Consider the following 16804-nt stretch of genomic DNA (forward strand, 5'->3'; position numbering starts at 1 on the left):
GGCACGAGACTGGTAGATCCTGGGTTCGTATGTCGCGAGTGCGGGATCGTGAATGCGCACTGTTGAGGGGTCCCATAATAGGACGAAACGGCCGTCGAGTGCTTCCAGGTTTTCAATGGTGGTCTAGCTTCAATTGACTCATGATTTCAACTATGAAAATACAAAATTCTCCACAAAACCCCTCTTGATTTATTTTATTTACTTTAAGTTATCTCTCTTTTTTTCACATTGTTAACCAACTTTTTCATTATGACAATTATTTATTTTAGGACCATATGCTACAGAATTTCAACATTATCCATCAATTGAATATCAAAAGGAATGGATAAATGCATATTTAACTGCTTATTATAAATATTCTCAATCAAAATTAGATTTACAATTGAATATATACAAAGAAGATTATATAAATCAATGGCTTAAAGAGGTTAATTGTTTTGCATTGGTAAGTCAAATTACTTTAACTAATATGAATCATATTATAATTCAATGAACTTTTGAGTAGTTGACATAGACGACGAGATGGACCAGGACTTGGACGAATACTTAACCACTAGAACTAATGGGTTAGTTGTTAGTAGTACATTTTTTGTTACCGTTGCGATATATCGTAAAGTGATTAAAGTTGAAATCAGATCGATAGATGATGACGAAATGGTTCTTATGGTTTTCGATGTTTTCCTTTTCCGTTAGTAAGAAAAACTTCCTTTTGATTTGCATCACTGAAGATCTAAATTAAATGTAATCATGTTGAATTGACTGTTAAAATGAATAAGACATATTATCATAATTGAAATTATGAGTCAATTGAAGCTAGACAACCATGGAAAACCTGAAAGCGCTGGACGGCCGTTTCGTCCTATTATGGGATTCCTCAGTGGCATTGCGCACCCAAGATCCCGCACCCACAAGATTCGAACCCATGACCTATGTCAAAATCTAGTTTTAGATAATTAATCAGCCAGAATAGACAGAACAATCTTTAATTCCAACAGGTATTCATAAACGTTCAAACTCGTCTTGTAGACGGAGGCAAAAGCTTATTTTGTGTAACATTAGTTTGAAATGAGAAAGTTATATGTCATGATAATATAATTGAACCAATGAAAATGAAACCATTGGTAACTTATCTACTTATTTACGCCTGTTACCCCCAATCGAGCATAGGCCTCCAACCATTGATAGAAATACATGTACTATTATAGTGAACAAGAACTCGGGTGGCGACAATCGAATGTATTTAAGAACAAATTACAGACAATCTCACTAAATTCTGATAACCATACAGTAAACAGTTAATTTACAAACTATCAATCAATTGTCTCAATTCGACTGTTTCTTCTGCAAATATCCATCCATAGTCTCAGATTATAATTGTTGATACATTTTCGTACCGATTGCGCTTCATTTATGTTCTTTCCTTATCGATCTTCTGCCAAAATACATTCTATGTCTAACCCTCACCATTATACTACTTATATGAGTATAAGTAGACCACACCACATTATGTATCTTAAATTATCTTGCTGTGTGATCTGAATAATCCCATTTATATAGTTTTCCTAATTTTCAAACCAGTCAACGTACGTCTTCAAGTATGTTATAAATTTTAAGGTGGGTAAGAAGAAATATATGAGGATTTATATTTATGCTCATTCATCCCAGTTAACAAGCTTGTGTTCTCTTCCGATATACTTATAACTCAGCTAGATATGAAGTACTGAAATAGGAAGTAAACTATTTGTGTAATTCATTACAATTCTTCTTCAACGATTCTGTCAGTTCACTCATTTGTATTATTTTCAGGCACATTTCTAGCAATATCACAAAAGAAGTATTCTTAAGAACATCATATCCTTTCTAATCTATTTCACAAAGAGATGTCTTTAGGAACCATACTAATATCGATCGGGTTTGTAGTTTGGCAACACCGTGTAACTTTCGATTATATCTCAAAGCTTACTCTACCTAATCGGAGTCCGACCATAAATCGTAGTTTGATTTCTTCTGTTGCACAGATTAAAAGCATTTAAGACCACTTGAAATAACTGACTGAATGATTGTAATAATATAATAGGTTGAAGTAATTTGAACGGTTATAAGCGACGGTTTTGTACTACTGATTGATCACAGAATGATGACTAATTTCATTATCTTTCTAGTCCTTCAGCTCTGATCGAATTCTGCTAAGTAATTTACCGTATGATAACTAGCCTGAGTAACCAGAAACTATGTTAAGATTTCAAGGGTATGACGGTAGTTGGTGGGAAACTCTGGACCTAGGTTTCGTATTCGTCGACATTCGAAGACATGTGATCACGAGGGAACAGATGCAAGTGCCCGTTTCTGACGAACACCACCTAGCATGAAACTTTTCCAAGGGTTTCCTTACAACTACTTACAACTCTCTAAGGTCTGAATGTTTTTGTCTCTAAAAGCTTAGTCAAGATAAAACCCGTAATTCGTCAATTCGACAATTAAAAATTCAGATTTTTATAAATTGTGGCAATAAACTATAAGTTAAGATGAAAGCTACTATAATACTGAATAAAACTTCCAGTCGAGTCATTGTGTGTCATTACTGTAGAGATAAAAAACTAACTACTTAATATGTTATGTTACATGATGTTGAACTACTCTTCTCTTCTCTTCATCTGATTTTAGGTATCTCATTTACTTTGGGCTGTTTGGGCAGTAATTTGCGCATCGGAAAACTTACGTTCTATGGATTTTCTAGCGTAAGTTATTATTTCTTTTTCGATTAAGGATAAATTACAAAGTCATTTTTTCATCTTTCGAATGATGGATAGACTTTAGTGAAACAAGCTCTGGAAAGTAGAAAGTAATGGATATATGTTTTGTCTTATTATGAGACACTACAACGACAGATATCCATGACCTGGTCACGAATCGACCTCAGGGCTGTGAAGTATCAGGATTAATAATTTGCCGCCAAATCAATTCACTGGACAATCAGTAGTATACATTCCCAAGTTCAGTTGAACTAGGTTACTCGTCATTCTTAGGTACATTGGGTATGATATCAAAAGATGCTAAGATAGCCATTCATTCAATGTTATAGAGTTTCATTTGTCATTTCATTTTCAGTTAGTCAGTGATCATCAATGTTGAGCCTTATTTAAACACAGCAAAAAAGGGAATTATCAACATCTTCAACCTTCGACTATGAATGTCACCCGGCTTTTGACCCAGAAGTTCTCACCTAATGACGTGAATTAAAGCACCAGTCAAGAAATTCATGGATAGTGGTCAATTCTTGATTTATTCACCCTCATCTTTTTTCTAGCTGAAATACTAGGTCAAGGAGACGGTATTAAACTTATGTAACATCTATCTTAACTCTCGTGGTTGATTAAAGTTTAGAATCTTACAAGTTGACTTGCTTTCTTTACTCAGTAACATACCTTTAGCCTTAACACATTTCTCTCTGTGCTTCCATGATATATAAACAATGTTTCACAGTTAGTTATGATCAACTACTTTCAGACCTCATACACTTTCTACCTTCATGATCAATTTTCACAGGCCTGAAGCGAAACAAAGAGGAATGCTAGATAGTTTGCTTACTCCTAAGCTGGAGAGTACAGTTTAAAAGAAACATCTCTTTAATTGTCACTGAAGCACTTTAGATAAGATTGCCTCTTCAATAACTTTATCTTTAATGTTCTCAATAAACAACCACTGTGTGAATTGTTTAGACGGGCAGAACATATAATTGTATTTCTCAAATTTAATCACTATTACTTCCATAAGGAATTAGACTAGATCAAACAAAAATGAACTCACTGTTATAACTTGTTGTCCAATGGCTCATTTTTATCAGTAGTGTCTATTGGTTTAATAATGTTACTTATTAACTAACAGTCTGTATAATTTGAGTAAGCACTAAACAAAGGCTTAGTTGAAAAAGTCTTTTCAAAACATACTGTCAGTGTGTTATTTCAAAGATGAATTCATAATTCGATTTAAACTGGACCACCATTGAAAACTTAGAAGCACTGGATGGCTATTTCGACCAAGTGTTGGACTCTTTAGGATTGCACATCCACAATATCAAATGCGGGATTCGAACCTAGAACCTTCGGTCTCGCGCAGTTCAAGTGAGGACCGCTGTCAGACAAAGCTGCTTACTCTCCCCCTTCTTCGTTCCTCTCGTGGTTGACTGGATTATAAAAACCTCCAAATCTGACGAGAAGCACGAAATACAATGGACTGCTTGGAATCAACTAGATGATTTAGAATTCTCAGATGACCTGACTCTTCTATCACATATACACAAACAAATTCAGGTCAAGACAAAAAGTATAGCAGAAGCCTCTACATCAATAGGCCTCAACATACACAAGGGAAAAAGCAAGATACTCAAATGCAACACAGAGATCACCAACCCAATCACACTTGATGGAGAAACTCTGGAAGATATGTAGAGTTTCATGTACCTGGTCAGTATCATCAATGAACAAGGATGATCCGATTCAGAAATAAATACAAGGATTGACAAAACAAGGACATCATTCCTACGGTTGAAGAACATATAGAAGTCAAAACACCTATCAACCAATATCAAAGTCACAATCTTCAATACGAACGTCAAGATAGTTCTACTGTATGGAGATGAAACTTGGAGAACTACTACAACCATCATCGAAAAGAACAAGTATTTATAAACAATTGTCTATACAAGACACACGATGTCCATTGACTTGATACCATCAGCAACAGCTTACTCTGTGAGAGAGCGAAACAGGTTCCATTTGAAGAAGTAATTAGGGAAAGACGTTGAAAGCGGACAGAACACACAATGAGAAAACCATCAATCTGCATAACGAGGCAAGCTCTAACTTAGAATCGTGAAGGAAGACGAAAAAGGAAGATCAGAGAACACACTGAGTCTGGAATTGTAAGCAGATATCAAAAGGATGAATAGCAACTGGAACTAAGTGGAAAGGATTTCTCATGACAGAGTTGGATGGAGAATACTACTGAAAGGCCTATGCTTCACGACGAGTGGTAACAAGCGTAAGTAAGTAAACTGTCCTCTGAAGACTTTTCCAAGTATTCATCGACGGTTCGTAGTAATTCCTTCATCTAATCACGAAAAAAAGAATAGAGAGACAGAAAAATCAAGGATCACACAGAATAGATCACAAATTATGTACTTAGCACTTCTCCTATTTCACCCCGACCGTTGTGATACCTTGACGCGGTGGTCAGGCTTGCCTGCCGTAATGAACCAATCGAGCCACACTTACTGCAACAATCCTTCCTCAAGGTTCTACCATACCAGACAGGTCGGTTGAAGAGCGGTAGGACTAAAAGAAGCAAACCCAAGGTCCGAAGTCGAAGTCGTACTGCTGACTGTACAGAGGTGTGACAGCAGTAAGGTGTTTCCTTCAGATAACCAGCATAACAGCGATGCCGCCTTTCCACAAGGAGGGGTGTGGTTAGAAAAGGTCAACCCTAAAAATGCACACCTCGCCTTATCCCACGGATATCCGTCCCCAGCGGTGAGGTCCCAACAAGTACGGAGCTAACACAAAATTGCCTACAAAAAGGTCGTGTGTGACCGACCTCAAGCAGTTGTCCCTTGGGCACTGCGGTCACGCTCTCAGGTCATTAAGACCACTTCTAATCCAATTTCCTTTTCCGGTACCTCCAGAAGAACCTTTCCACGGTGTGGGCAGCTGGGAAGTGATAACTGCCCTCATACCTCTAACAGCACTCAAGATTACTGTATTCATAATCAATCTTCCTATTTCACACTTATAAATCAGTCGATATTTATTTATTTATTTCCTTATTTATTATAGTTATGCTGATTCAAGAATGAAACAATATTATAATATGAAAAAATGGTTACCATCAACTTTTCAATTACCCATTTTGTAATTTTTTTTACTTTTTATATAAACCGGTCAGTTGATGAGAATCTTTGTTTCTGAATTTACTACACTTTTATTTGCATCAGTTTTATTTATAAAATTTGTATATTCAATGAACTTCCTACGCTGTATATTTAATGAAAATGTCGTGTATGTGTTACTGATATCGATAGATATAAGTAGTAGTATATATCATCAATCGAAAGTGAAATGCCTGATGGCAACGAGAGGATTAAGAAGATCGAAGAAAAGAGAACGAGAATAGAGAGTGATTGGTTTAGTAATGAAGGAACAATGAATTTGGAGACGAATGATTGACATTTCGCAAATGAAGTATTTACTGAATGGTACTCAGATTTGACTAAGAGATTATGTAATTTTGTATTCAAGTATATTCGATTGTCCCCATTTGTGTGCTCTCGTTCACTATAAAAGTAGTCATTACTTTTCCGTTCAAATGATTCATTAAGAAATGTTCAGAAGGGATTTTTGTGGAGATTTCAGTATTTTCATAGTTGAAATCATCAGTCAATTGAAGCTAGACCTGGGTTCGAATCTCGCGAGGCGGGATCGTGGATGCACACTGCCACTGAGGAGTTCCACAATAGGACGAAACGGTCGTCCAGTGTTTCCAGGCTTTTCATGGTGATCTAGCTTTAATTGACTCATGATTTCAACCAAGAAATGTTCATTTGAATATACTTATTATAATGATAACATAAAACACAATATAGTGTAAGTTAGCAGCCTCTTATAGACAAAATTAATCGACAATTGAAAGAGTACGTCTGAGCGTAAGTCACTAACAGAATAAACTTATAGCATGATCAAAATGATAACGTTTAAAATTAAGCTTACGACCTCAACCGGAATTAGATATATTAAGTTAGTTTGCATAATGGAATGTTTTTATTTAGACAATGAATGTAAGTTAAGATGTAATGAGCAGTTGTTCGCCCTATCTCGTATACGACTCTTCAGTCTTGTGCAACCACAACCTCATGAGAGATTGAACTGTAAAACTATCTGCACATGTAATGAGATATATGTCATTAGGTTAACGAGTTGGAATCTGAAGTCTCACATTTCCAGATTCAGTCAGTTCGTGATTTCTCGAAATTATCATAAGTTATACTTATGCTTGAAATGGTTGAATCCATCCCCTCGCCAACGGACACTAGGAATCTATCATCTTTTTTCAGAGTTAGACACAAAGAAGTATATGATTACAATTATGTGCTTCAGACGACACATTGGAGAGTTTTAAGGTTACTCATCGAGTACTAGGTACAGGTGATGAATCGGTTGATGAAGTTACAAACCCTCATTGATTCAGGTGGTTAAGAAATGTGTTAGATATACCTAATAAATGTTTACCTAAACGGGAAATGTTTGTCGGAATAGAAATAGGTTGGATGAAAGTTAGGGGAGGTCAAAGCAAAAAATGGCAATAGTCCGTGAAGTCATTGGTTGTATCTCAAAACACGTTGGTAGATGTAAACTACCTGTGTTAAGGTCCAGTTTATAACAGTGATCGGTAGCTAAAGACTTTGGATAACATGACTCAGAATCCTTCACAATCGCACAGATATATTCACTCATTATCTCGTATTTGTCAAGGCCTATTCTTCTTCGTTGTCATTGTTACTAGACTATCTATTTCTTTTGTTAACTTCCCCATTAATTTCCTCATAATATGCTAGTCTTGTATTCTGGCTTGGGCCAAAGGATATATGTTCCAAGTTCTACGTTTCAAACGTCAGTCTAGATGACGTGTATTAAAGACAGTTTCTATAGGCTGTCCTCAAAATGAAAAATCATTGCAAACTTTCCATTCTAAATAATAATACTTGTTTTATTAGACTAGTTCATGGAACATACAATGTACTGTATACATTTATTAAACGTAACAGTCAACATATTGATTAATAAAAATGTTAGTCATTTCTAAGATTAAAATATTTCATTTACTCAAAAAGTACTCCAATGTTTTTTTTTCCATTGAGGTGTGCCTTACTTATATCCACATAAGTAGTATATGGTGATGGTCAGGCATAGAATGTATTTCAGCAGAAGTTCGATAACAAAAGAACGGGAGCGGAATGTAATTGGTATGAAAATGCATAAACAATGGAATTAGAGAAGACAGACTAATATTTGCAGAAGGAACAGTGAAGATTAAGACAATTGATTGATAGTTTGCAAATTAACTACTTACTGTATGGTTGTCAGATTTTAGTGCAATACTCTGAAAACCTGTGTTCGGATGTCCCCCACTCGTGCTCTTGTTCAATGCACCATTACCGTAAATTGTTTTGACAGAGAAATATTCTAAATATTAATGAAAGTCATTCAAAGTAAACAAGAAATCTACATGATTATCCATTGATCAGTCACTAATCTATCATATTGTAGTGTGTGCTACTTATGCGGACATATATAAGTATTATATACAGAAAATGGAAATGAAATGTGTTATATCGATTGCTTGCGTGTGTGTGTGCCCGGTTGTTATATCGATTGAGTGCGTACGTGCCCTGTTTCATTTATGAACGTGCTGATCCCCGCCAATCAGAGAACAGCGAATTATCGATCAGAGCTATGATACCCAAAATCCGTATGAGCAGCCTTGAGTACTTATCAGTCTTGCTATCAGCCTAGCCTAGCCAGGTAACTCCAGAACACCAATAACAGCCTCTGCAATATGAATCATTATTCTCGAACATACTGGGTTTATATACCAAACAAACTAACCTCATCGTACCATAAAATAGAAAATAACATTTGTACAAGATTTAGCCAAATGTGGCTGTGAATAGGGGGGGACAGTAATCAATAGACTGAGGATAACTCAGGAATAGTAAATCGTATCGTAATAGTCTATAGATCAAAATAAAGCTTATGATAAGAGGGACACGAATATGAGTAGTTTAGTTACTTGACAATTATACAATAGGAAATATACATATCATATTGGTCCATAAACAGTCCTCAAAAGTTACCATTCATAAATCTCCACGGGATATAACAAAATGCTTACCAGAAAAAGAATAAAATAAAGAGAAGAGGAAAGAAAACAGAGAGCCATTAGAATAAAAACAGGATTGTAAGAATGATAGAGTAAGTTAAGGACAATTCAAGGAAGATGATGGGCTAATGATGTAATTGACGTATGACTTTCATATTCTACAAAGGAAATTTTTTTTGATTTTGTAAGAAACAATAAATTAGCTTATCGTACCTCACTTTTCCTTCACTACAATATAACTTCAGTGATATTTCAGCAATAGTATCAATCCATTAACTGTAGATACCAGTCGGAATCAAATCATTCCGAGTGAAACACTGTAAGATTATTGATGATATGAAATATAATTTTATTTGATTGAACAAACATAAAAATAAGCAGAGATGGATAGTGTCTAGCAGTGGAATCCAGGACGCGCGTTTCGTCCTATTTGGGACGAGTGGATAACGCGATGGCGAGTCCCAAATAGGACGAAACGCACGTCAAATTGGATTCCACTGCTTGCCACTATCCATCTCTGCTTACCATGCTTGTGAATTAAGGCAATATCGAAGCAATACGCACAGTATGCACATATGCCAATTAGAGACTGACCAGTTACAGTCCTAACACATCGATAGGAAGATTCAAACAAACAATACTAAATTAATTTAAACATAAAAATATTTCATATAAAAAAGTGTCAAAACTAATTCTCCACACAAAGTAGTAAAATTCAACCTTAGGCCTCCTTGCGACACTGCTGAATAAAGAGGGCAAACTCGTTAGTCAATTTAGGCGATCGGCAAAGATTGGACTAATTCATCACTCTGTTTTAATCTGTATTCTCGAAGACCCAACTTCGAAGTGTTCAAAATCGTAAAGGAACTACCTTTTATGCATCCATTTATAAATATATATATCGATTTACCACTTAGAACAACATTCACAAACAATATATGTTAAATGAAATGAATTCATTTCATCTTCTATACATTAAATCTTTCATCTAATTGTTAGTTATACAGATAATATGATGTATTTTGTAGGAAACATTCACTAAATGAAAATTATTTCAGTACAATTGTATAAATTATGATCAATAATCTTTAGAATTATGTAATCACTTGATCTTAATAATTACATCCATTAAACCCCCTTCTGATAATAATCATATGCTCACTAGTGACTGAATCCATGAGGTATTTTTCTTGGAGTTCTAGTGAGAAGCAGTAACCAGTGGAGTTCAACCACATCTGTTGTGAGATATCAACTCACTGAAGACAATTGGTGAACGGTTGGTCAAACTTCGTGGATTGGTTGAAGTTGGACATTAATACCGTTGGATGTCGGCCGGCTCAGTGGTCTATCGGTTAAGTGCTCTGACGCGAGACTGGTAGATCCTGGGTTCGATATCTCGCAAGGCGGGATCGTTAATGCGCACTGACACTGAGGAGTCCCACAATAGGACGAGACGGTCGTCCAGTGCTTTCAGGCTGTCGATGATGGTCTAGCTTCAATTGACTCATGATCTCAACTATTTAGAATTGTATTTATGCCCATTTCGTTCCTAATATATACTGAATTAGTATGATTGTGCAACGTATTTAAGATTATCAGTATGGGGTTGTGAAGATTGTTACGTAATTAAGATTATTTACATCACTAGGTTGAATTAATTTTTATTCGTGCTTCTTTCAGATTATAAAATTAGTATGTAAACAATGAACATAGAGAATGAGGATTGAAAAATTCTATTTTACCGATTCTAAGTTAAGCTATTTTGATCCTTACCAATTTACATCATGTTTGTCTTAATACATTTGTCATTATCTCCGGTTTAATTGTTTGAAACATCTCGGGATGTACTCAGAAATCAAAATCTTTAACTAAGTTGTTTTTTCATACTTAGCACAAACTTTCCTCGAATTCAGTTTATCAGTAATGAGAGATGGTCCCGCAATTTCTTGGATTGGTTGAGGTTAAACATTAACACCGTTGGATGGTGGATCAGTGGTCTAGAAGTTAAACGTTCCCGCGCGAGACCGAAAGCCCTGGGTTCGAAACCGACAAGCGGGATCAAGAATGAGAACTTCTGAGGAAACCCGGAATAGGACGAAACGACTGTGTTGTGCCTCCAGGTTTTCAATGGTGGTCTAACATCAGTCGATTTATGATCTCAATCAAAAATTTAATAACCTTCACGACCCCATACTGATAATTATTAGTAATCACCAGTTCATCAATCAACTTAGTAAAGTTTAAATTAATGTCCTATATTTTTAATTTCGTTTAAATGTGTGCTCATTGTGTGCTGAAAGTCACTTTAAATGTGTCAAGGTCGTTTTCAGCTTCTATAATTTTTGACAGTATCGGCCTCTAGCTAACAGTAATAATATGTAATCGACTAGAAAGTTTCTGAACAGTTCGACAACAACCAAATTTTCTAAACAACAATTTATTCATGTGATTTTACTTACTTACTTACGCCTGTTGACCCCACCAGAACGTAGGACGCCGACCAGCATTCTCCAACCCACTATCTCCTGCGCCTTCCTTTCTAGTTCTATCCAATTCTTGTTCATTCATCTCATGTATATCTCCACTTCTCGGAGTCATGTGTTCTTTGATCTTCCTTTTCTCCCTTGGCCTTCAGGATTCCATGTGAGGGTTAATCTTGTGACGTAAATGGGTATTTCCCTCAATGTGTGTCCTATCCACTTTCAGCGCTTCTTCTTGATTTCTTCCTCCACTGAAATCTGGTTTGTTCTCTCCCACAGTAGAATGTTGCTAATAGTGTTTAGTCAACGGATCCGAAGTATTTTGAGTAGACAACTATTCATGAACACTGGCATCTTCCGAATGATGGCTTTCGTAGTTCTCCAAGTTTCTTCCCACTCATGCAAACTTAGTAAAACGAAATTGTGTAACACATGAAGACATTATAAGACTAAAACTTTGGTATACTTAATTACTGAAATAATGATTAGTAATTTATATTATTGATTGTTAGTATTCGATTGTAAAATGGAGTAATGTAAGCTTCACATATTCGAACAATACTAAATTTAGTATTTCATTATGAACTTGCTGTTTGGATGAGAGAAAATCATGATCGGTTGTTTACCTAGACAGACAGGTAAATAGTCTAACAGGTATTATATGTGTAGGTTCTTGATTGTTGACTAATATACATTCTAGTCAGGCGATTTACATGTTCTTGATCTGAGTTGTTTTGAGGTCTGGTAAGATAGTGCTGGCAGGAGGTCGAATGTAGAGCGTGTGAATTATGTATGGGGACAAATTGTTCAGTGTTCATCCTAAGTAAATTAGTGTCTATTTAGTGTAAACGAGAAATTTGAACGTTGTTTCACAACTTTTCTGCAATGACTGTTCGGTTATGATTATGTTGTTGTCAAGTTAACACTGCTTAAAAGTGAATAAAAAGTCAGTATTTGAGTGAAAATATATGAATTTAGTATAAAACCTGAAGTGTTTGATTAGTATCACTCCCAGATGACACGTTGATTACACTCTGGATTCATTATCGAGTCTGAGTAAGATACAAATAACCTTAGTGATATCTCTTGAGAGAATCTTGGATTTCTGAATGTTCGTATTGTGGTGTGTGCTACTTATGTCAACAGATATAAGTAGTATATATCATCAATCGAAGAAGATAACGAGAACAGAAAGTGATTGATATGAAAATGAAGGAACGATAAAGTTTGAGACCATTGATTAACATTTTTCAAATGAAGTATTTACTGTATGGTTATCAAATTTCACTAAGATATTCTGCAATGCTGTGCTGAAATGAATTAAGTTGATTCCCGCCTGTGTTCTCGTTCAGTACAGTATCTGTACCATAAAAAAGTTATCCATAGAATTACAATGATTCGGTTTAAGAAATCTAACTCTAAGATTAATGGTAGTAATTAACAATAATATGCTGTGAAAATGCATATAAAATGGACAACAGTTTATGGTCATCATTATGTTGATAAAAATCACTGGATATTAATGATAATCAAACAAGTTTACCCTATTCGATAAGATGTGACTTGAACGTTTCTTTAAACTGAGCATATAGGACAAAATCAATAATCATGTAAAATCAGAAGGGGTTTTGTGGAGATCTCAGTAATTTCATAGTTGAAATCATTAGCCAATTGAAGCTAGATCACCATCGAAAACCTGAAAGCACTGGACGGCCATTTCGTCCTATTGTGGGACTCTTCAGCAGTGAGCATTCATGATCCCACCTCGCGAGCGGGATTCGAACCCAGGATCTACCAGTCTCGCGTCAGAGCACTTAACCGATAGACCACTGAGCCGGCCGACATCCAACGGTATTAATGTCCAACTTCAACCAATCCACGAAGTTTGACCAACCGTTCACCAATTGTCTTCAGTGAGTTGATATCTCACAACAGACGTGGTTTGAACTCCACTGGTTACTGCTTCTCACTAGAACTCCAGGACATGTATCTTGAAAATAATCATGTAAAATAATAAAATGTATGTATGCGAGATCATTCTACATTACAGCATTCTTAGTTGTTTACAATCCATAATAAATAATGAAATCCTATTCAACTATTTTCCAATCTTCTTTATGATTTCATTGGCTGGTGAGTCTTGTCATCACACAAATAGATTATCACAAGGCACCATCTAAACGAGAGATTTGATCATGATGGTTTCCACAATCTACATAAATCCATGGGTATTGTACAATGGACATGAGGATGGGATAAAAAAAAATATTACCGTTACATTATATATTATGGAAAGCTTAGCTACATTTAACAGAGAACTCTTTATTTTATACACTAAAGATAATATTTTGTAATCTGTCTTAATTCTATCCTAAATTGTGTAATCTACTAACATAATTAATAAGTAGGATACTAATACTTTTACAAAATAATAATAATAATAAACATTTTTATAAGGGGGTTTTGTGGAGATTTTTTGTAATTTTATAGATATGATCATGAGTCCATTGAAGCTAGACCATCATGGAAAACCTGGAAGCACTCGACGGTTGTTTCATTCTATTGTAGGACGTTTTTTTGTTGTAAAATTAAATAATCAATAATCCAGTAAACTAAAAGGTTCATCTAACTTTATATTAATAAACTGGTACCAATGTTCAAATGAGTTCAGTTAAAAAAAAAAGCTTAAAATGGATGGAATTATGTAACTTTTACATATTTTAAATTATTTCAGTTTTGTAACCTGGTTTCTCTTTCTTTCTTTCTCTCTCTCTCTCTCTCTCTACCTCATCATATAGATACTATTGCAAATAGAATTTTTTTTAAAAAAGAATGTAAACTTAAAGTTTTCATATGGAATTGCAATAACATCACTATTCCATCCATTTGCGTAATAATAATAATAAGCAGAGATGGATAGTGCCTAGCAGTGGAATCCAGTTTGACACGAGTTTCGTCTTATTTGGGACTCGTCAGCTGGATGTACCTGCATCTCAGAGTTGATATTCACTCTGGGACTCGAACCCAGTACTGTTCGCTTCAAATGCCATCGCGTTATCCACTCGGCCATTGATTCCTGAAAGCCACTTGCTTATGCAATGGGTTGAAGTTTAAATTCACTTAGTATTGTTTGTTTGAATGTTTCCATTGATGTTTAGGACTGTAATTGGTCAGTCTCTAATTGGCATATGTGCATACTGTGCTTATTGCCTCAATGTAGCCTTAATTCACAAGCATGGTTAGCAGAAATGGACCAGTTGCAGTCTTAAAAACATCAATGGGAAGATTCAAACAAACTATACTAAGGGAATTTCAATAATAATAATAGTAATAATAGTTGGTTAAAATGTCAGTTACCTACTGATCTTAATGTTTCATTAGTAAATAATGAAATCATTTTATTGAGTTATTTGTTTACTTTAAGAGAAATTTGTTATATTCTAATGAAGAATAAATGAGCGATAAACTCTAGGACCTATTTATGGACTAATGAAGAGTCTCACAATGGGACGAAACGTCCCTTCAGTACTTCCAGGTTTTCCATGGTTGTCTAGCTTCAATTGACTCATGATTTCAAAATCAAAAATTTAACTCCGTAGTTATTTGTTATATCCTAGCGAAGACATGACTACGGGTAACTTCCAGGACCTATTAATGGACGATTATTCTATAAATATTCTTATTGTTTAATTATTATACGATTTACTGTCCCTAAATTATATTCAGTTTATTGATTATTATCTCCCACATTCACAGCCACATTTGGCTTGATCTTGTACAAATATTATTTTCTATTTTATGGTGTGATGAGGTCTGTCTATCTGGTATATAAACTGAGTATTCTTGAAATAAATGATTCTCATAGCTGAAGCCGTAATTGGTGTTTTTGGACTCAATTGGAAGGGTTAGGCGGACAAGGAATCAATAAGGACGCTAGACTGCTTATACCGGTCGAACGTCATTGTTTTGATATAGTGCCAAGATTGAGAAAGTCGTATTTCGATTGATGGGTGAATCAAGTGATAAAAGATCACAACAAATTGGAAACTGCCTATATCTTTTTTAAAACTCATAGCAGTTATACATACATTTTTATTGTATAATCATTACGTAACTATAAAATATGTATATTCATATTCCTCTTATTATAAGCTTTCATATGACTTATTGAATACTGTTCTACGATTTACCATTCCTAAGTTATGATATGATCTGGTTTACCTATATATAAACCACGTATATCTGAAATATATGATTGATATTGATGTTCTGGACTGGATCAGTTAAATGAAGAGATAAGCTACTATTTCAGAGCTGGTCGGCGACCTATGCTCCATTGGGAGTAACAGGCGTAAGTAAGTAAGTAAGTACTATTTCAGAAGAACTCGATAAGAACTCTAAGTTAACTCTAGATCTCTCATCATTTGTCTCATGATATAAGTCTGATGTTTTATTGATGATCCAGTCGTGTGATAGATCAACCAGGACATAAGGACATACAGCAACTGAACTGTAATTATGCTATATGGATTCAGTTCATTTAACCTACTAAATACTTTTCTATTAAAGTTAATATAATTAGTCAATTTACACTTTTTTATAGAAACTAATTAAAGACAACAACAACAACAATCTCTTCTAAAGGTTAACCATCATTAAATATGGTACGATAAGTGTGAATAATAAATGGAATTCTCATTTCTAAATTTACTTACATAGATTTAATAGATAACCATGATTAAAGTAAGGAAATGTATACGATTGAATATTGAACGAGTGATAATCATGAAACATGAAGGTCTTGAGTGCAACCTGTAATGTAATTCGATTGGTTTGTACTACTACGGAGTATCATCCAGTCGTGGAGATAAAAGAGTTATTAAGAAGTGTAGGAAGTATTTGAATGTGACAAACTTGATCTCGTGTGCTGTTACGGGTATGAGGGCTTACATCACTTTCCCGACTGCCCACACCGTGGAAGGGTATTACTTGAGGGTGTTAGGATATTCACAAGAATATCCCAAAAATTATCTCGAATGTAAAATGGTATGTTTTCAGACTCTTCACATAATTCGCATGTTATTTCCTATTGGCCATTATTTACAGTGTCCTAACTATGACTTTCATGTGTCGTTTCCCTATTGGTCAATTTTGAGTCGTCCTAATTATAACCTTCACGTGTCCTTCCTTTCCATTGGTTACTGTTAATAGTCATCGTAACTGTATAAATATGCCTTGTCTGTAAACCATTTTTGTTCTGCTGCTGACCCCATAAACAATTCTCATTTAACGGCTGTGTTCTGATTTATTGGAGTTGGGGAACAGTATTGGGGTCGAACTAGGATATCTGAATTTGGTCAATCGGTAGAATTTCGCGTAGTCCTATCGCAATA

At 35.1% G+C, this 16804-nt stretch overlaps 1 protein-coding gene and 1 non-coding gene across 2 annotated transcripts in view; one reads left to right on the forward strand and one right to left on the reverse strand.

Moving 5' to 3' along the window:
• The window catches only part of Smp_015030 (putative choline/ethanolamine kinase), a 17542-nt gene extending 11528 nt beyond the window's left edge, over positions 1-6014 (forward strand). Inside the window, exons 6-8 of the mRNA XM_018799823.1 lie at positions 270-445; positions 2665-2738; positions 5832-6014. Of these exons, the coding sequence (XP_018651573.1) occupies positions 270-445; positions 2665-2738; positions 5832-5910 (329 nt within the window). The 3' untranslated portion in view covers positions 5911-6014. The remainder of the gene's footprint in view (positions 1-269; positions 446-2664; positions 2739-5831) is intronic.
• Positions 6015-14415: 8401 nt separating this feature from the next.
• Positions 14416-14486, reverse strand: Smp_tRNA_00432_Pseudo_TTG.1.1. The gene has a single exon. It is a non-coding gene (tRNA).
• Positions 14487-16804: the final 2318 nt, after the last annotated feature.

The sequence above is a fragment of the Schistosoma mansoni genome, chromosome 3 (genome assembly GCF_000237925.1).
Source record: "Schistosoma mansoni strain Puerto Rico chromosome 3, complete genome".
NCBI classification, from domain to species: Eukaryota; Metazoa; Platyhelminthes; class Trematoda; order Strigeidida; family Schistosomatidae; genus Schistosoma; species Schistosoma mansoni.